This window comes from Gobius niger (genome assembly GCF_951799975.1).
Source record: "Gobius niger genome assembly, chromosome: 23".
Taxonomy (NCBI): domain Eukaryota; kingdom Metazoa; phylum Chordata; class Actinopteri; order Gobiiformes; family Gobiidae; genus Gobius; species Gobius niger.
In genome coordinates this window covers 2,523,842-2,545,703 of record NC_136874.1, presented here as the reverse complement: position 1 = coordinate 2,545,703, position 21,862 = coordinate 2,523,842, and the positions used below count along the sequence as shown (strand labels likewise).

The 21,862-nt window shown below is 45.8% G+C and overlaps 1 protein-coding gene across 1 annotated transcript; it reads right to left on the bottom strand.

Moving 5' to 3' along the window:
• Positions 1–854: 854 nt before the first annotated feature.
• Positions 855–20,360, bottom strand: mxra5a (matrix-remodelling associated 5a; the record flags this gene model as incomplete). The annotated part of the gene is made up of 8 exons (XM_079581700.1): positions 855–2,458; positions 6,470–6,796; positions 8,119–9,034; positions 11,433–11,886; positions 13,099–16,139; positions 17,706–18,096; positions 18,806–18,935; positions 20,176–20,360. 8 exons carry the CDS (start codon positions 20,358–20,360, stop codon positions 898–900), a joined length of 7,005 nt encoding a protein of 2,334 aa, XP_079437826.1. The 3' UTR covers positions 855–897.
• Between the last annotated feature and the right edge of the window lie 1,502 nt (positions 20,361–21,862).

The window sequence follows — 21,862 nt, the reverse complement described above, 5'->3', positions numbered from 1 at the left end:
AACTGGTAAACGTCTCGTCATGTTCTCGTCCCCAAAGAGCTCATTTTAGCTCGACATCGTTACGTCATCGTCATTAAAAAAAGGGGTGTCAACGAAAAGATATCGTTATCGTCTTCGTAGACGAAAACAACACTGGTTTAGTGGTTCTAGGCTAGTGCATGTCTATGGTAACTAGTAGCCTGCATTAAAAACAGTCTGACCCGAGCACAGTGCACCTGAGGCAAATCACTTATAACACCAGACTAACCATGTAAATGTCTGTGTGACTGAGTAATGTTTGAAATGTAACAAAAACTTATATCTGAGCAGCATTAGCTTCCTGGTTGTAGCGACGCAGCGGCGGAGTGATCTGCTCGGTTACCGGATCTACAGTAGTTTGTTGCATTACTACACGTGGAGTTCACAAAGGAGCTTCTACAAATCAGACATGGCAACGTTTGGAGGACGAGCCCATGATTTTGAAGAGGTTTTTAATGCAGGCGACTAGTTACCATAGACATGCACTAGCCTAGCATTAGCCTAGCATCACTAAACTCTTCAAATATTAGGACTGCATGAATTAAAACACATATATCTCCTGAAATCAACAACATTCTGGATAACTAGGAAATGAGGCCCTAAGTCAAACACCCTGAAATATCCCTTTAAGGCTTAGAGAGGATCGGCATAAAAACACTTTTTGTTTCATGGTCAAATATCTGCGGAGATCTTCACTTCACTTCTTGATTTTGTGGTATGTTTTCATTGGTTTATTCCCTTTTCAGACGCTTTCTTACGGCTCTTAGTTCGACGAGTCCATGTTTCAGAATTCGACATCCTGGCACCAGTACGAGCGTCCATCTGTGCATCTTCTCCGCGTTGGCAGTTTCTCGGGCAAAATCACAGTGAGTCTAGTCTTCAGTTGACATACAGGTATGTCGTTTTGGAGTCCGCGCCCAGCACGTTCCTCGCCGTGCACCTGTAAACCCCGCCGTCCCTCTTCGTCGGGTTCTGGATGACGAGCGAACCCTGCGGGTGGAGGTACTTGTTCCCGTAGAGCCGCGGCCGAGCGCTAACGACCAGCCTGGTCTTGTCCGGCGTCTCCCAGGCCACCTCCACGCTCGGGATCCCGGTGGCGGCGCAGTTCAGCTGTATCGCCTCCCCCTGCTTCACGTTCGCCGCCGCGCTGGGCCAGTTCGTGATGCGGGGGGGGTACGCTATCACGATCACGGACGCCGACATCCCCGAGCTGCCGTACTCGTTAGCCGCGCGGCAGACGTACGCGCCCCTGTCGTAAACGCTGATCTGCTGTATGGCGAGCGTTCCGTTTGGCAACACCGAATACCTCCCTGCCTTCTGCGGTCGATTCAGAACCACCCCGCTCGGCAGCGTCCACGTTAGCCGCGGCGGTTCCCCGTTCGTCGCGCAGTGCAGCGTTAGCGTCTCCCCGTGCATGATGCTAATCGACGAGTTGTAGCGGTTCACGATTTCCGGCTTTCTCCCCGGCGCCAGCTGCACGACCTGCTCCACTTGAACGCCGTCGTCGCGCCCCAAACACCGGTAAGTTCCCGCTTCGGCTAACGTGGGGTTGCTAATCACGAGGGAGCCGTCTTGGCGGTGGTAAAACTTCATAAAACGCGCCCCGCTTTGCAAAGGAGCGCCGTTCGGAAGCACCCACGTCACGCTCCCGTCAAAACCGCAGCTCAAAGCCATGGCGTTCCCCGCGGTCAACGACACCGTCTCCGTTTGGCTCCCCGGATCTGGCGTTCTGGCGTTAGCTTCGGTGACGTGGAGGCTAACGGCTAGGCGCGCCTCTCCTCCCTCGTTCCTCGCGACGCACGCCAGCTCCCCCGCGTCGCTCATCCTCGCCGAGCGGATCTCCAGAGTGCCGTTTTGGTGGACGGTCATGCGGGTGCTGTGATACGGCGCCGGGAGGATGACGTTCCCCGGGAGCACCCACATGACCCGCGGCGCCGGCGTCCCCCTCGCCGCGCAGTCCAGCCACACCCGCTCGCTCTGAACCACGGAAAACGATCCCTGCGTGTTGCTGATCACCGGCGGCAACACCAGGACGTCGACTTTCACGACTTTACCGTCTTGTCCGGCGGCGTTCCGGGCCGTGCACGTGTAATCCCCGGCGTCGAAGCGCTGCGCCTTCAGCACCACCAGCGCCCCGTCGTCCAGGACCTGGTATTTGTCCTTGTTCGGGAGGATGACGCGGTTCATGGGGGAGATCCAGGTGAAAGTGGGCGTCGGCTCCCCCGCGGCGTCGCACCGCAGCGTGAAGTTCCCGCCGTAGGGGACTCGGACGGGCGAGGCTTTGCTCAGGATCTGCGGCGGAGACGAGGTGGCTTTGACCCTGACGTGGACTTTCATTTGGTCTTTGCCGAGCTGGTTTTCGGCGTAGCAGGTGTAGTCGCCCTCCTCGCGCATCCCCACGGCGTTGAAGAAGAGGGTGCCGTTGTCGAAAATCACGAACCTGCGGACGAAGAGGGAGAGAGACGTGAAAACACTTTCGGAACATTTTAAATGGAGATTGTATAACAGCTGTTGAAGCCTCGCCCGGTGACGGAAATAATAATCTGCATAGACTTTTCAAACATTTCTATATCAACCTCTTAAAGGAACAGGCCACCGTTTTTACATACTGAGATATGTTCTTACCTGAGCTTTGACGAGTTCTTTAGGACCTGTCTGATCTTCCCCCGTGCCTTCAGTCACGTAAACACAGCGCAGACGGCGTTAGCATTTAGCCTCTCCCTCTCTCCACTATAGCTCCAAAACAGGTCAAGATAGAAGCTACCAAGCTCTTCCACGTTTTCCCTATTTAAATATGGTTACGTGAAGTGTTCCACTACAAAGTATAATAATAATAAGTAATAATTCCAGGAGTAATTCGAAATCCACGCAGCAATCTTCACTTTACTGCGTGGATTCCAAACTACTCCTGGTATTATTACGCCTTACAATATAGTTCCCCCTTTTATCCGCTTAGAAAATCCACATTGTTTAATTTTGTGTAATTATACTTTGTAGTGGAACACTTCACGTAACCATATTTAAATAGGGAAAATGGTAGCTTCTGTCTTGACCTGTTTTGGAGCTATAGAGGAGAGAGGGAGAGGCTAAATGCTAACGCCGTCTGTGCTGTGTTTACGTGACTGAAGGCACGGGTGAAGATCAGACAGGTCCTAAAGAACTCGTCAAAGCTAAGGTAAGAACATATCTCAGTGTGTTCCTTTAACTCTAACCTGAACCAAGCACATTTTCAACAAAAACACAACAAATGTGACGAAAAAACAATGATGATTATGGCTTACAACTTTAAAAAACCCAAATTCTAAATCTCAGAAGATTAGGGCCGGCCTTAATGCGGTTGCGTGGTGATGCTCTCAGTCTGAGGTGTTATGGAGACCAGGATTCTTCAGAGGAATCTGACATGTGAAGCCCATGTCCAGGTCTGTGTGGAGGCTCCTGATGCTCTGACTCAGCCTCAGTCACTCCTTGTGAAGGTCCCTCACACTTCAATGGCCTTTTCCTGACAGTCTCTCCAGACTGAGCTCATCCCTGAGGCTTGTGCACCTTTTTCTGCCACACTTTTCCCTTCTACTAAACTTTATATTCTTTCTGTAGAAGGTAGGAGAGGTAAACCACACCCACTCCTCCCTAGCTGTTTATTGGGCTGAATGTCCATCATATGCGTCTGCACGTAGCCATAGAACACAGCCTAAAGCTTGATGGAAAGATGGCGTCGCATCTGCTGCTGTCATGTTGGATCCGTAAACAAACACAAAGCTTCCCTATGTCGACGCCTCATCGTCTTGCCGTCTTTCCTCGTTCTGTGATTGGTCCCAAATCCATGTGAACATTTCGGCTTTTGTACTACTTTGATACAACACTTCCAACACACACATCCAACTTCTTTTGCTCTGACTGTTAGAGGCTTTTGTCAGTGATGGTTTTCTGCACATCTGTCAGGTCAGCCGTCTGAACCCATGACTCTGCTGAACCACTGAGACTATTTAAAGCCTCAGGAGCCTTTGCAGATGTTTTGGATTCATTAGCTGCTGAAAGGAGACACTTTGAGCTGGAATATAGTCCCTTTAAACAATATTAACATTTTCGGAGATTTTGAATTTGGGGTTTTTACCAGCCACACCGCCTTTGCTCTGCCCAATGGCCCGATGGCACAGACCGGTTGCCTCACTTCCGTCAGTCTACTTGGTAATACAGGCTTGTAAAGCGTATTTCAAGTGTAAGACATTATCATTATTAGTTAAAGCTGTGAGCCATAATAACCAAACTTTAAACAAAGGCTTGACCCTCTTGGCATGTCATGAGTCTGTATCATGTATTAGTTGTAATGACTGACTCAGAGATTACAAAGACAAAAACCTTGTAATGTATTTATCTTGTATTTATCGACCGATCCTCCATCTGCTGTGAAGGATTAAAGCAGCACAAATATCAAAGGTTTATCGCTATAATAAAAACAATATCGTTCTTTCACACAAACCTGTTCCACTTCAGATCAGACACTCTGTTCTGAACCTTCACCTGAAACACAGACTCTCATTCTTCTTCACAACTCTCACAATGGAGATTAATCTACCGCTCATTCATTTCACCTAAAGCTCGAGTAACTCTTTAGAAACTCACTGCAAGGTCGACGTGTTTCTACAGCGCTTTTATTCTCTGAAACAGCATTCATTTATCAAAGCTTATTTTCCCCTCGCTTTCATCGGCAAATACTTGTGAGTAAAAAGGAATCCTGCCAATGTGAGGCCGTCTGACGTGAGCGTCTCTTGAAATCATCGATGCCGTTGAGTCTGTGCATTTCAAGAGCGAGAGGCCCTGGAATATCGCAGATAAAAGTGTCCAAAACATGAGTGTTTAGTAAAGTGAAGAGAGAAAAACGGCAGAGAACTGGAGTTTTATAGATTTCAATCAGATCGAACGTGAAAAAAGCAACAACGCTTGAAAATCAGGAGGTGAAACTGCATTTCGACAGAGAGAGAGGAGCTTCTGAAACAAGTGGAGACTCAGAACATGAGGAGAAACTTCAGTTGTTCAGCTAAACATGAGCTGGAAAAGTTACAGCAGCAGCAGAAAGACAAAAAGCACCTTTACCAGATTTACCTTTAGGACTTTGCAAAGCGAACACTTTGTATTAGTGTTTAAAACAACAGTAAAGTGAGGAGCCTTTTCTCTCAGAGCTACATCATCATGTCAATGAATTTAACCCCTTAACTCCCACCTGAACCGAGCACGTTTTCTCCAGTTTGGCTTTACCCCAATCCAAAAGCTTCTGGAAAAAAGCTGTGAAAATAGCAAAAGAACTGAGACGAAAACAATGATGGAAATGTGACAAAAAAGTGAGAAAAAATTGATGGAAAAATGTCACAAAAATGTCACAAGAAATTGACAAATATGTGATAAAAATTTGACAGAAAAATGTCAAAAATGTTACCAAAAAATGACAAAAAATTGATAAAAGATTGACGAAAAAATGACATAAACGTGACAAAAAATGACAAAAAAATGTCCAAAAAATGACAATAATGTGATACAAATTTGACAAAAAAACAAAAAAAAGACCAAAAAATAACAAAAATTTGACCAAAAAATGACCAAAAAAATGACCAATAAGTTACAAAAATGAGTTGAATACCCAACAAAAAAATGATGGAAAATAAAACTGATGACGTGAGGAAAAAGATCCTCTCGGTTCAGGCGGGAGTTAAGAGGTTAATCTTTATTAAGGACACACGTGCGAACACATGATCCATAGTTAAATTAAAAATAAAGAATATGGAAATATATTAAAATACTGCAAATAATTACAGCAACATTGACAGTAAAAAATATAACTAACTGTCGGTTAGTTATACAGGCCTGAGGTCAAAGACTGAGTCTTTGACCTCAGGCCTGTTTGTGAATCTGCGCTGATCTCGACACATTCACTGATGTATTTATTATATGACGGGTCATTGAAAATAAACACAGAACAAAACAAGTCTGAAGCTGATGTTTTTGCTGGTGCTCATGATCAGCTCCAGTCCCTGCTCGGGCTTTTCTACACTAACTTAAAATGACATTTGTTGTACATTTTGCATTTCTTGAACAGGCTCACAGACAGAAACTGGACCTGACTCCTGAAACATCACTGACGCCCTGAACCAAAACGGGATTCATTACAAAAAAACTAATTGTCTAAGTCTGTTATTTCAAATGTAGAAGCTCAGCAACTGTTTGGCTGATTGGAAACCTCTGGAAGCTTAAACATGTGCAGATGTTTTTTAAGTTATAATATAGCAAACAATAAAGAGTTGCTGAATCATAATTGACTTCATATAAAAGGCTTCGTCTGTCGCCCCCGACCAACACTGGGTTCACATGTTTGGCCCCCGGTCCAGATGAGTCTGAGACGCCTGATCTAAATCGTGAACTCCGCCTGTGACAATGTTCCAGAACCGTAACCCAGTCTCACCTGCGCCGGCGTCCTCCGCCCGCTCGCTCCTGCTGCTTCTCCGTGTTGACCATGGTCCCGTCGGGTAAAGCCCAGCTGATTTCCGGGTCGGGGAGTCCGGACGCCACGCAGTCCACCTTCAGGTCCCCCCCGTAGACCACCTCCTGGCTGGACCGCTGCGTCTTCTGCTCGATCTTGGCCGGTTTGGTCAGAACCTGCGCTCGAAGGACCACGTAGTCGTCTCCCATCTTGTTTCGGGCCACGCACAGGTAGTCGCCGCCGTCCCGGTCCGTGACGGAGAGGACGGTGATGGAGCCGTTGGGGTGGACTCGGATCCTGGGGTCGAAACTGGACAGACGGGAAAGAAATTGACTAGATTAAAGCTGTGATTAAAGCTTGCAGTAAAGTAAAACCATTTTCCTCCAGGGCAAACCAGGAAGTCAGAGGCTAAACTAGCACAGTGTTAGCATTAGCGGTCCACCCTGTTCATGTTTCAATGAGCTTAAGTTAACTATTGGGAGGTACGGGAAGGTCTGTGAGAGCTAGAAATGAGTTTAGGCACAGCTTCAAACTGTGAAAAAAGAAAGTTGTGAACTAGGGCTTACATTAAAGGGCCTTTGTGCTAGTGCGTATTTGACCTTTTAATGACCCCGTGTCTGTACGGGTGGGTATTGTGGCTTTACTTTCCATCACAGGGGCCTCCAGGATCAATTGTTTGAGAGTTTCTGGTAGGTTTTCACTGCTGACGGGCCCTCTCACCAGGAAACCTCAAAACACTTGGAGCTTTGTAGAGGCCACTTTGATGGAAAGTAAAGGCCCCATGCTGACCACTCATACAGCACTGGGTCACAAAAAAAATTCATTACGCACAAAAATCATGTATTTTTCAACATAAAAAGTCCCATAATGCACCTTTAATAAAATCCAAATGGTTTTATTCATTAGCTAAAAAAACTTGAGCTATGAACCATCTACCACAAAAACGTCCCAGCACTATGTTTCAGGTAAAGTGAAAAGTAACAATGTCAAAAGATAGATTTTTTATTTTTAAGTTTGGACGCAAAGATACTTTTTGACATCTGTTATATGAAAGTATGAGGCTTTTTTTGTAATAACTGTCAAATATTGAACAAAATTAGGATCAAACAAGGACTAAACCCGGTGTAAATTAGGACAATTTTAATGCTACGTCCAGTCCACTCCAACAATAATATGTTTTAGAGCAGTGGTCCCAAAGTGGGGCCAAATTCCATTGGCCCGCCAGAGACCTACTAAGGCGCCGGTATGGTAAATACTAGTAACTCTCTCCCATTCGTTCTCAATGATAAATAAGGATACAGTGCTCTTTTTGGCCACTACTGTCAAATTGGGGGCGCTGTTTCACTCCTTTTGCAAAGTTAAGGAAACACTTGTGGTGTCTTGGTGTTTATCACAGAGCGTTGTGGTATCAACTTTCACAGTTTTCCAACTTTTATTGCAAAGGTTTTTACTTAACATTTGTTTTAATGTAGCATGTTATTTGCATCAAACGTAAATGTATCGGCTACCGAAAAACAAAATAAAGTAACTATTATTATTTGCAGTTATAAGTGTTTCACGCTTGACATCGTTGTTTGGCCCTCGGAGACAAAAGGTTTGCCCCCCCTGTTTCAGAGTGTTTCTGTTTGTACCTATAGTGCGAGTCCACGAGCTTCTTGGACGGCGTCCTCCACATCACCCTCGGTTGCGGCTCGCCTTTGGCCACACAGTCCAGCCTCAGCTCCCCCCCGTAAACCACCTCCGTCACCTTGGCCGACGCCCTGGTGATGCTAGCCTTAGCCATTAGCATCTGACTCCTCACGGCGAGGTTCACCGTCCTCCTGCTCGTCCCCAGCACGTTGCTCGCCAAACACTGGTACTTCCCGGCGTTGGCTTGGGTCAGACTCTGCATGAAGAGCGTCCCGTTGGGGAACACCAGCGTCCTGCGCCCGTCCAGGTACTGCGAGGACGTCAGCTGGATGCCATCGGGCGTGGTCCAGCGGATGGTGGGCTGGGGGGAACCGTTAGCGGCGCAGTGCAGGAACACGGCGCCGTCCTCCGCCGCCGTGACGTTCTCGATCGGCGTCTGCTTGAAAACGGGCGGCAGCGCCGACACGTACAGCCTCACCGAAACCGTGTCCGCGCCCGACGTGCTGCTCCCCACGCATTTGTAAATCCCTCTGTCGGAAAACGCCGCCTGCACGATCCGCAGCGCCCCGCTCTGCAGGACGCTGACGCGGTTCGGCGCCGACCCGAGGGGCGCGGCGGCGATCTGGGCGTGGTTCGGGAGCACCCAGCTCACCCTCGGCCTCGGGTGGCCCTCGACCTGGCAGTCCACGTCGATGTCGGAGCCCAGGTTGACGGAGAAGTCCCGGTGGCGCGGCTGCAGGATCTTGGGGTGCTGGGAGAGCACCACCAGGTTGGTGAGCGCCTGGTCCGAGCCGTACTGGTTCTGGACGGTGCAGAGGTACTCCCCGCCGTCCAGCGGCTGGGTGTTCCGGATGACGAGGGTCCCGTTTTGGTGAACCTCGAAGCGCTGGAGACGGGTGTTCTGGGGGATACTGGTGCCTGCCAACGGAGTCACAAACACAGGAATGAAAGGAGCAATAAACCTGCTGTACAAAAAGCTATTAAGCCGAAACCTTTTAAATTTAGAGCTTTTCATTTGAAACTTTTGCTGTAGATTACTGACCCCCAATTTTTTTCTCTATTTTATTTTTTCCCCAATTTCCACCCCCCAACCCCAATTTTTCTTATTTTTGCCGCAATTTCTCACAATTTCCCAATGTCACACATCAAAATATGTCAACACATCAAGCTAAAAAAAAAAAAATTTGAATATAAAACACGATAAGCTTTATGTGGATTTATTTACTTTGAGGGATAATTTTGGTTCTGCTTAAATTTCCTTGGAAAAAGACGATATTTTTTTATTTTAGGACCTTTTTCTGATCAACTGTCTAGATTATGACACTAAAGTTTGTTATATTTGAGGTACTTGCTAGAAATAGATGAAGGATGCAGTAAATCAAGCTCCAGTTTTTGTATGCATGTGAAAAAAAGATCAATATAAATAAGCCAAACTCTGAGAAGTTTGTTGACATTACAAAAACAAACTCTGCTTAAGTTATGGCTGAAATTCAATGCAATATTTGGCTTCTGTATCCAAATGTTTTTCCTCCGTTTGCAAGTCTTTTGAGAAACTTTTGAATCACAGCTTTTGCATTTGTGACATGAAAAATGCACTGTTTGGTCATTAATATGGCTATAAAAACGTTAAAGGGACTATACGGAGTCTAAAAATGTTACAATTATGTATTTTCCTCCCCTACATGTTCCTCCATGTCCTGATGTGTAGAATGAGCTCAGACCTGTTCACCACAACTGCCTCTAAAATCCTGCACTGTCACTCAGAAAGATGTTACTTCGGGTCTGAAGTCCCGTCATGCACTTAATATAGAAGCTGCAGTTACACGTATGACCTGAGGTGGCAGTAGGGGGTATATAATGGCCAACTTGCATTCAGCCCCTTTAATGCTGTCCTTGGACCAACTGCATCAAAACTTGGATCTAAGGGTAGAATTTTTTTCCCTGGTACCTAGACTTTATTGAGGGGGCAAAAAAAACAAACAAAAAAACAAATCAGGAATAAATTGGGGGCAAAATGGGGAAAAAATGACAAAATGGGGGGAAATAGGGAAAATATTTGTAATAATAATATGGCCAAAAATGAGGGAAACCAAAAAAATATTGGTAAAAAAAATGGGGGAAAATCATCTACTTGAGCTTAAACAACCATTTCCTTTAAATGTCCCTGGACCAACAGTGTCAAAACTTGGACTTCTGTTTTTCAGATACTGGAAGCACCTAAACTTATTTTTTCCAGTCCTGCACTGGTATTGTTCAACATTATCCAGGCCTGCTCCAAAGTGTGGAAGTTCTGCCCTTTTTTCAATATCGGGTTCATCTCAATGGGGAATAATTTGTGGGGAAAAAAAGGGGGAAATTGGGAGAAATTGTTAAAATTGGGTGGAAAATGGGCAAAAATGGGGGGAAACAGGGGAAATATTAGTAATAATAATATGGGGCAAAAAACGGGGAAAATTGGGGGGAAAATGGGCAAAAATATGGGGCAAAAAACGGGGAAAATTGGGGGGAAAATGGGCAAAAATGGGGGGAAATAGCGGAAAACATTAGTAACAATATTATGACCAAAAATCAGGGAAACAAATTAGGAAAACGAGAAAAAATTGGGGCAAAAATGTGGAAAATTGACAAAAATGGGGGGAAACAGGGGAAATATTAGCAATAATAATATGACCAAAAATTAGGGAAACAAATTAGGAAATGCGAAAAAAATGGGGCAAAAAACGGGAAAAATTGGGGGGAAATTGGACTAAAATGGGGGGAAACAGGGAAAATATTAGTAACAATAATATGACCAAAAATGAGGGAAACAAAAAAGGAAAACGAGAAAAAATGTGGGCAAAAATAAGAAAAAATGTGGAGAAAAAAATTAGAAAAAATGGGGTAAACATTGGGCAAAACAATAGAGAAAAATCAACAAAGAAAAATAGAGAAAAAAATGGGGAAAATCCTTTACTTGAGCTGAAACAACCACTTCCTTTACTGCTGTCCCTGGACCAAAAACGTCAAAACTTGGACTTCTGTTTTTCCGATCCTGGTAGCACCTAAACTTATTTTTTCCATCCCGCTCTGGTATTGTTCAACATTACCCAGCTCTGCTCCAAAGTGTGCTTTCCAATAATTTCCAAATTTATAGACTCTCCGTTTATTTATCCCGTCTATTAAACTTTCCTCACCTTTCCTCCTGCTACATCTGTGCAGTGTCACCCCCTTTTTCCAGCGTCATAAACCACCACATAATTACGATCCATTACAAACAAACCCCGTCATCCCCAAGGCCGTTAAATGTGAAACGACGAGCTCCCTGACTCACACATACCGGTCGAAACTTTAGTCCAGGACAGGAAGGGCTCGGGGTCTCCGTCCGCGGCGCAGGGAAGCACGGCATCTGTTTCCGCTTTCACGCTCGTCGTTTGGAAATTACCCTTGGTTATCCTCGGCTTCCCCCTCGGACGAGCGGCCGGCGGCGGCTTCGGCGTCGCTCGGGCCCGCGGCCTCTCCGTCCGGGGATGCGCCGGGATCGGGCTGCGCGTCGTGGGCCGGGGGAGGAGCGGGGTGGTCCTCGGGTTGATTGCGGGAGTCGTGGGATTAGCGCTAATGAATCGGTTCAGCCTGGGGTTGGACGATTGGGTTACGAGATCGAGGCTAGGCTGGTGGGTGACAGATGTTTGTAGCGAGTTAGCTTCACCGTTCTGGTCAACTTTGGAGCTAATGCTAAGGCTCGTAGCTTGTTCAGGGCCATTCCTCGACAGCATTGGTGCCAAAGTTGAACTCTGAGCAACAGAATGAAGGGAATTTGTCGTTTTAGCTTCACTGTTCTTGACCTTAGCATCAACTTTGGAGCTAATGCTAATGCTAGTAGCTTGTTCAGGGCTATTCCTCGACAGCATTGGTGCCAAAGTCGAACTCTGAGCAATAGAATGAGGGGAATTTGTCGTTTTAGCTTGACTGTTCTTGATCTTAGCATCAACTTTGTAGCTAATGCTAATGCTAGTAGCTTGTTCATTGCTATTCCATGAAAGAATTGGTGCCAAAGTCAAACTCTGAGCAACAGAATGAGGGGAATTTGTCGTTTTAGCTTGATTGTTATGGTCAACTTTGGAGCTAATGCTAATGCTGCTAAGGCTCGTAGCTTGTTCAGGGCTGAGGGTGGATGAATGAGGGGAATTTGTGGTTTTAGCTTGACTGTTCTTGACCTTAGCATCAACTTTGGAGCTAATGCTAATGCTAGTAGCTTGTTCAGGGCTATTCCTTGACAGTATTGGTGCCAAAGTCAAACTCTGAGCAACAGAATTAGGGGAATTTGTCGTTTTAGCTTGATTGTTATGGTCAACTTTGGAGCTAATGCTAATGCTGCTAAGGCTCGTAGCTTGTTCAGGGCTGAGGGCTGAAGAATGAGGGGAATTTGTCGTTTTAGCTTGACTGTTATGCTCAACTTTGGAGCTAATGCTAATGCTGCTAAGGCTCGTAGCTTGTTCAGGGCTGAGGGCTGATGAATGAGGGGAATTTGTCGTTTTAGCTTGACTGTTATGGTCAACTTTGGAGCTAATGCTAAGGCTGCTAAGGCTCGTAGCTTGTTCAGGGCTGAGGGCTGATGAATGAGGGGAGTCTGTCGTTTTAGCTTGAATATTTTGATCTCTTTGGACCGTTTTCCAACTACTGCTAGTGCTAGGAACTTGTTGAGTTGAATATCTTAATATGGAAGTGGTGTTTGGATGAGAATCTGTGGGAGAGATTGATGAATCTTTAGTAACTGGAGTTTTCTCAGTCGTAACGTTGAGAAACATGGGCGTGATTGCTGAAGATGGATTACCCGTTTGTAAAGATGGTTCTTCGGTTTGTAAAGTCACTGATTTCGTTGGAGTGACTTGGCTTTGGTGAACGAGAGGTGTTTGTGTGATCGCGTTAGGGGTCAAAGTTGGCAGTTCATCTTGGGTTTGTTGGTCATTTTCATTGCTTTTGCCAGAAGTGACTTTAAACATTACAGTTGTTTGGGGAATATCTGTGTTCGAAGGCACTGGAGATTCACTTTGTGACTTTATGCTGCTATCGCTTGTAGATTCTTCTGGTTCAAACATTCTGGGACTGGATAAACTCATTGGTGGCGCAGTAAACGCTATTACCCGCACATCATCGATAGTGTCTGGCTCAGCGTTTTGACTTGAGCTCTCATCGCCCGCTCCTGGAGGCTTCGTCGCCGTTAGTACCTCAAAATCAATGCCCGTCGTGGCTATTAGCTCGCTCCTGTCTCGCGAATGGTACATTTCCTCGGCTTTATGCTCTGTTAAGGAAACAAGCGGGGAAGAACGGCTCGCTAACTGCTCCCCGTTCCCATTCACAAGACGCGTCTCTCCTCCGGGGGCCGTATATCCTCGCCGAGATTGAATTAGCTTCCCTTTAGCGTGCCTCCGCTCCCCGGAGGGGCGATCTGCTACAGCGCTCTGCACCGGCGTCCGCGCTAAAGGTTTAACAGGTGCCAAAGGGCGGCTTGTAAACCGGCGCCGAGAATTTGACGAAGGCCTCGTCTCTGGAAAGGCCGTCGTAATAAAACCTCGCGCTCGATTGTTTGTGAACGAGCCTGTTTGGGAGGAATTGCTTGTGTGATTCACCGCGCTCGTCGAAAGTCCTTGAACGTTTGGCTCTGAACTTCCGAGCACATCTGTTTCAGGCACAGCTGTCACACTTCCCCCGACTAAACCAGATTTGTTAAGCTTGTTTCTGCGCCTGTTTGGCTTTTTCTTGCGATTCCCATTACGTCTCCTCGAACTCTGCTGCCGCGTCAACTGTTTGCTCCATATTTGCGAAGTCGTCGGGGAAACCGCACCAATAACATCCTCTATTTTTCGCCTGTGTGTGCTGAAAATCATCCTGTCGTCTCCGTTTGTCGTAACCGGGACGGCGCTCGGAGCCACTCGCCCGCCTTTAACGGTCTTTAATTTGGAGAGTCGGGTTTTGTTCTTGCGATTCCCCTTCGCTCTGGGCCTTTTGGAGTCGCCCGGTCTCCCTCCGTCTCGCTCGATGTCCTCCTGTTGCGAGTGAGCCGGGCTCTCGCTCCGAGTGTTTGGCTTCGCCTGCCAAAGAGTGACAGCTTGCAGCGGCGCAGAAGTGGTTTGCGGGAAGAGAAGTGCATTGCTAGAAGTGGCCTGTTGCAAAGTGGGGAAAGTCTGTGATGTCGTAGGGAAGCTGTGTGGACTTTCTGGCTCAGTCGTGGTCACTGTGGGGAAGTCTTGGCCGGCTTTTTCTCGCCCTCCATCCGACGATCCTTCGATAGCTTCGTGCGCTAAGCTGGTCAGAGGGAAAGGTGTTGAATACTTCTCAATGTCTTCCTGTCCTGAAGTTGTCAGTTCTTTAAATTCCGTCGTGAGTTCAGCAGTTGTCGTAATCACAGGGGAAGCAGTCGTCAAGAATCGCCCGTTCTTGACGCGTATCTTCGCCAAAATGTCCGCCCATCTCTCCGGGTTGATTTTCGCCATGTTCACCCTCCGGCGCTGATCTAGAACGTTCTTCCCGCTCTCCGTGATCTGCGGGTTCGGTTTTCGCAACATGATCGGAGGTCTTCGCCACGAGTTCCTCGACGGGTGCGCGGCGTTCCGAACCGGGACTACTTTCCGCGTCGGTTTCGGATCGCCGGCTTCTTCTTCTTCTTCAGCGTCGCCCGATCCCTCGTCCAAGTCGTTGATCTGGACTCGCGTGTTGACTCCCGCGGCGGATTGCGGCTTCATCGGGAACCTCCGCAAAGGCCGGGCCGAGCCGGGACGCCGGTTCACGGTGACTTTAGCCGCTTTTGTGTCCGCGCCGTATCGGTTCATGGCTACGCATTTGTAAAACCCATTATCGGGAGGTAAGCTTTGGGGTATGTGCAGCGTCCCATTGGAAAACACAGACACTCTTGATGAATTCGAGCTAAAGCTAACGATGCTTCCATTCGGGATAATCCAGTTCACTTCCGGGTCAGGCGAACCCGAAGCATCACAGTCCAAGTTTAGAGAATTCCCGGCTAACAGCTCCGTAGGTGTGGCTTGGCTCTCTCCTGGTTGAGGGTTGGAGGAATCTTGCACAGACACGAAAAGCGCCAAAACTGCGACGTCTTCTTCAACTTTAGCAACACAATAGTAACTCCCAGCATCTTTATGTTCTGCCGTTTTAAAAACAAGCCTCCCATCTGCAGAAACGGACAATCTTTCGTCCGCGTTCCCGCTCGGAGCCGCTAACTTGGTCCCATCCGGGAGAATCCACGTGACGCCGGGTTCGCCGACGCTCTGCACGTTACACTGCAAGTCAAAAGCTTTCCCTACGACGGCCATTTTGTGCAGCGACTCCGCCTCTTCAACCGTAACCCACGTTCTCCGTTGCCTGCGAGCCATTTCCAGGTCTAAATCTTCCGAAAGCTGCGTCGTCAGGATGAGCTTTACCTTCTTAGCGGAGGAGCCGTGCCTGTTTAGCTGTAAATCTGCGTGCGTTTGCATTAGCCACGTCGGTAGCGCCATGATGCTAGCTTTCACCCCCGTGTAGTACAAAGCGTCTTTATCCGAATCCTGCTTGTAAACGTACGCCGGGTGCGGGTCTTTCGTCAGCACGGCGCCTCGTTTCAGGTGCGCCGGAACGCTCGTGTAATACGCGATTAACCTCCACAAACGCTCGTACTTCTCTCTGTCGACGTCGCAGTCCAGATCGAGAGACAGCGAAACGTTAGACGCCATTGTAGCATCGTCGACTTGCTCGAAGCTGATCTTCCCGCCGTCCCTCGGTTCGCCGATGCCGCACTCCAGCTCCACCGCGTTGCCGTGCTCGTCCGAAAGCCCCAAAGAGATGTTCCCGAAAGGGCGCCGGAAATCGTCCAGGAACGGGAACTCGGCGCCCGTTTCCTCGGGTTGTTCGCGCTCGTCTTTGGACTCGATGACCGGGCGGCTGCAGACCATGCTGTCCAGGGATTGGAGAGGTTTCAGGCGAAGGTTTCTCGGTGAGGAGCACATGGGGCACAGCTGACCCGCGGGGAGAGACCGGTCTTTCTTACACTTCAGCACACCTGTGAGAAATGAGAAATGAAATGACTATGATTATGGGATACTTTGGCTTTTGTCTTTCCGAGAATCTTTAATTAAAACGCGGAGACTGTGGCGCTGTAGTCAATAATTCAGTCAGTAATTTTTCCATTGAAGTCTGCTTGATGTCTAAAATTATCCCTCCATTGAAGCCAAACATAAACAAAGTAAAGCTGTTCATTAAAAGTCGGCTTCAGCAGGTGACGCTTTTACTCCAAAACCTATATTTTGTTTGAAGAGTTCAGACAAAAGAGCTAAAGTTTTATTAACAACTTTAATGCTAAATTGGAGATTGTTTTTCCATTGTTTTCATGTTTAAACCGTGATCTGAAATTGGTTTGGACAAAAAAGATATTCATTAACAATGCAGCTATGACAAAAAACTGCTACACATACGCAAACACACAGGCCCATTGACGGGGGGACAATGGGGTCACTATCCAGGGCCTCAGGACTAGGGGGGCCCATCAAGGAGCCCACTTTATATTTTCACTTTTTCCAATACGAGTCATTTTGTTTTTAGTTACATGAAATGCTTTGACATGTATTTTCATGCGTAAAATCATCTCAATAACTCATTATGATGTAATTTTGTCCATCTAAAAGCTTCCTGCATCGATATATATATATATATTCTCGACTATATATATGTTCTCGACTATATATATATATATATATATTCTCGACTATATATATATATATATATATATATATATACACTCGGGGCAGTGACCCCCAAACTGGAGGAGTGGCTCCAGCAGATCCCAGGAAATACATCAGACATCTCAGTCCAGAAAAGTGCAGTTCTAGGAACTGCAAAGATACTGAACCCTCAAGCTCCCAGGACCCGAGCTTGGAGGAAAAAAGAGACCGCCCGCGGAGGGTGAGGAAGAGTTTTTCTTTTTATTTATTTTTATATATATATATATATATATATATATATATATATATATATATATATACATATATATATAACCCAGCACTCTGAGACTGTACGCGAGCCGTAAGGAAGGGGCCGAGGACTAGTGAGTGTGAGAGCCACTATCCAGGATGAAACATCCAAGATCCATAAGTACATCAAGGACAAGGCTCCAACAGATGACGTGCTCAGTGAATGTCTCAGACAATGGGGAACAGAAGATGAGGTGCTGGAGGTCCCGTCATGGGAGGACAAGCCCCTACACGGCATGTACCACCCAAACATAACAGAAGTGGCGGATATTCAGAAATCCTACCAATGGCTGGACAGAGCCGGACTAAAGCTGCTTTAAAGCTGCTAGGCTAGTGCTAGGCTAGCGCACATCTAGTAGCCTGCATTAAAAACCTCTTCAAAATCATTTACATGGTTAGTCTGGTGTTATAAGTGATTTGCCTCAGGTGCACTGTGCTTGGGTCAGACTGTTTTTAATGCAGGCTACTAGTTACCATAGACATGCACTAGCCTAGCACTAGCCTAGCACCACTAAACTCTTCAAATATAAACACTGAGGCCCTATGTTTAAAAAGATCCTGTGAAATATCCCTTTAAGTGAGACTAAACTAAAACCCACCTGGAGCGGTTTGCAGCCATCTGCGGATCCACTTCATGTTGCAGTCACAGACCCAGGGGTTCCCGTGGAGGAAGAGGTTCTCCAGCTGTGGCATGTTCTGCAGAGCCTCCTCCGGCACGGCGCTCAGGCTGTTGTTGGACAGGTACAGGTGCCGGAGCGTGGACAGGTGGAAGCGGCCCATGACGGTGAACGTGGTGAAGGTGGAGCCGTGGAGCCGCTTTATCCGGTTCCCCTCCAGCTGCAACAGGCGTAAGCTGGTGAGGCCGTGGAAGGCGTCCGGGTCGATGGACTCCAGGCCGTTGTGGTCCAGGTGAAGCCGGGCCAGAGACCAGAGGCCGACGAAGGTGTGGCGGCTCACCTCGCGCAGCTGGTTGTAGCTGAGCTTTAGCATCTGGAGAACGACGGAGGGAAAACCAGTGTGACCAAAAAGGGCTCATACAGGCAGCAGAAAGTCAGGCCTTTCTAACCCCTTTAAACAGAGCACATTTTCTACAGCTTTATCCAAATCTAAAATGTACTCGACTGGAGAGTTTACAGCCTATAGGCCAGTGGTCTTTGTTATCATGCTTTTATCACATTTTTGTAAATTTTTTGTCACATTTTTGTAATTTTTTGTCACCTTTCTGTCACTTTTTTGTCACATTTAAAAAAAAATTGTTCCTTTTTTGTCGCTGTTTTGCCGCTTTTTTGTCACTTTTTAGCCACATTTTTGTAATATTTTTGTCACATTTTAGTAGTTTTTTTTGTAATTTTTTTGTAATTTTTTTGTAATTTTTGTAGTTTATTTGTCGCATTTTTGTCACATTTTTGTAATTTTTTTGTAATTTTTTTGCCACTTTTTTGTCACATTTTTGTAGTTTTTTTGTCACATTTTTGTAATTTTTTTGTAATTTTTTTGTAATTTTTTTGTCGCTTTTTTGCCACTTTTCTGTCGCATTTTTGTCACATTTTTGTCATATTTTTGTAATTTTTTGTCACGTTTTCATATCTTTTTTGCAGCGTTTTGGCCACATTTCAGATTTTTTTTATGTCATGTAACTGTGATCAAGTTCTGACCAAAACAGGTTAAAAAAAACCATTGTTTTGACATTGTGATTTACCTGCAGTGCTGCGAGGTCCTTGAACGCTCCATCAGGAACAGAGTGGAGCTCATTGCTGTGGATCAGGAGCATCTCGAGGCGGGTCAGACCTGAGAGGGACTTCTCTGACAGTTGGCTGATTCTGTTAAACCTGGAAAACGAGAAACCGGGTTTTAGAACGGGCAGAGATTAATCAGTAAAAAGCATAAACTGATTCCAATTGGTATTAAATAGAAATTTCTTGGAAAAACTTACATTGCTCCACTGTTTCTACAGCACAAGTTTGTCAAAAAATATAAAATTATGACCCAAAAACACAGAGAAAGAACGCATTTAAAAAGCAAACGATCAAGCTCCTCCCCCTCCCTCCTGATTGGCCGCTTCACAGGAAAAGCTCGTCTCATTGGTCGAAGTGATGGCACCGGGGATTCTGATTAGTTGCCTAAATCAGCAAAGGGAGTAACTTTATTCAATACTTCAAATTGCAGGCCCAGGCGCCCAATTAAACACAATCTATCATGTTAGCATAGTTCCGGCGGCCATTTTGAATACGGAAGTAGAATCATGCACTACAACATGCAACAGTATCTGATTGACAGTGGCATTTTTATATCCTCGTAATCATTGCTGAAGAAGATAACAGTAAAAACATGGCCTTAGTCTGAGTCAGTGTTTAAGCTGCTCAAGACGTTAGCATGCTACCGGTTAGCACCTGCTTCAACAGGACAAACACATGTGTGGCTCACATCTATGAACACTGAGGAAATACTACAGTAACAGCTCTGACCTCTGTCACATTTTGTATCCAAGGCTAGATGTTTGTGATTCAGGGCTGAAGCTGAATGCTAACCTGTAGCATGCTAACATCTTAAACACCGACTCACTGGTTGTGTTTTTACTGTTATCTTCTTGAACAATGATTATGAATAAATAAAAATCAGTTGTCTTTCATTTATATCCTGAGTAGAGATATTGTTACATGTTGTAGTACTACTTCGCTATTCAAAATGGCCGCCATAACAACAAAAGACTGAAAGGCAACGAAAATGAGGAAGAAAACTCAACTAAAATGGGACAAAAACGTGACAAAAGAGCGACACTAAAAGCTACGGAAAAAAAACTACTACAAAACTACTATGAAAAAATGGCGACAACAAGAAGCTTTTAGATTTGGGTAAAGCAGAACTGGAGAAAATGCACTCTGTTCAGGCGGGGGGGTCACTTTGAAAGCAGAACACAATAAAACTGAAAAGAAGGGAGTAAAAACAAGCAAACTTCAGTGACAATTGTATCGTTTAAATCCACTGCCAAAGGAACAGGTCCTACAACTACTTCATGAAATAAACAAATACATGAAAGTACTACTGTCTCCTCGTACTGCAGCGCTTTACCCGAGGTTGACGCGCTCCACGCGGCGGTTGATGTTGTGCGGCACGCTGGGCAGGGACCTGAAGGTGCAGTGCAGCTCTGTGGGCTGGGGGCAGGTGCAGGAGCGCGGACAGGGGGCGACGGCGAGGCAGAGCGGGGCCAGGCTCAGCAGGACGAGGAGGGGAAGAAGAAGAGGAGGAGGAGCCATGATGAGGGGGCGGGGCCTAACACTGCAGCATTACGATGAAAACTGAGGAGAGAGGAGGAAGTTTCAGAACATGGTTTACAAAACAAAAGGCAGAGACGCTGCAGGGAAACTTTTTAAATTTAGAGATATCGATTTGAAACTTTTACTGTAGATTAATGACATGAATATGAGGGGAAAATGTATTGCAAGTTTTCTGTCATTTTATGTTTTCATATAAAAATAAGGCCTTTTATACCAAAATTTACTATATGTTCGTCCAAATTTGAAAACTGGATCGAGCCACATTGAATTTAAAGGAACAGGCCACCGTTTTTCCATACTGAGATATGTTCTTACCTGAGCTTTGACGAGTTCTTTAGGACCTGTCTGATCTTCCCCCGTGCCTTCAGTCACGTAAACACAGCGCAGACGGCGTTAGCATTTAGCCTCCCCCTCTCTCCTCTATAGCTCCAAAACAGGTCAAGATAGAAGCTACCAAGCTCTTCCACGTTTTCCCTATTTAAATATGGTTACGTGAAGTGTTCCACTACAAAGTATAATTACAGGAGTAGTTCGAAATCCGCGCAGTAATCTTCACTTTACTGTACGGATGCCAAACTACTCCTGGTATTATTACACCTTACAATATAGTTCCCCCTTTTATCCGCTTAGAAAATCCACATTGTTTAATTTTGTGTAATTATACTTTGCAGTGGAACACTTCACAAGATCAGACAGGTCCTAAAGAACTCGTCAAAGCTCAGGTAAGAACATATCTCAGTATGTAAAAACGGTGGCCTGTTCCTTTAAGGTTTTATTTTGTGATGTATGACTTTTTCAGAGGGATTTTGGATCTTGTGTAGTTTTAAAATAAGCTGTTTATTACTGGAAAAATCTGTAAAAAGGAAAAACATTTGCGTTGTCAAGATATCAAACAATCCGACTGAAAACCTTCCAAGGCTGGAAAGTTTAAAGTCTCTAGGAGCAGCTAAAGTAAATGCATTTTCAGAAAATGTCCCTTGAAATTAGAATTTCCCAAATAAATCTATGGAGAAACATGATATTGAGCTGGGGTTCCCAAACTTTTTTGTCTGGGCCCCGAAAAATTGGCACATAAAGAACTCAGGACCCCCAGTGTATAAAGTTATTGCCCCTCATGACACTTTCGGGAAGAAAAACATTTTCAAATCCAGTTAATCTGTATTTAAACAGCTTATTTTGATTATATATGAATGGATTTCACAAAGGATATGCTGTTATACACTCAAAAATATGTTAAAATGTAAAAGGCCAATTAAAAAAGCTTAATTATGCACTCCACAACAGTAGGTGGCGCTGTGCAGATGTTCTTTCAATGCCACTGACCCAAGACAAGGAAGGTTTGTCCCCTCCGTGTTGCCGTACAGAGAGGAATTCAAACTTTTCCTTACACTCACTTAAAATGATTTGTACTTTTCTATTTTTAAAGGTATTTCCTGCAGCAACAGAGCGACTTATACTTTTACTGTGGTGATATTTGCCCA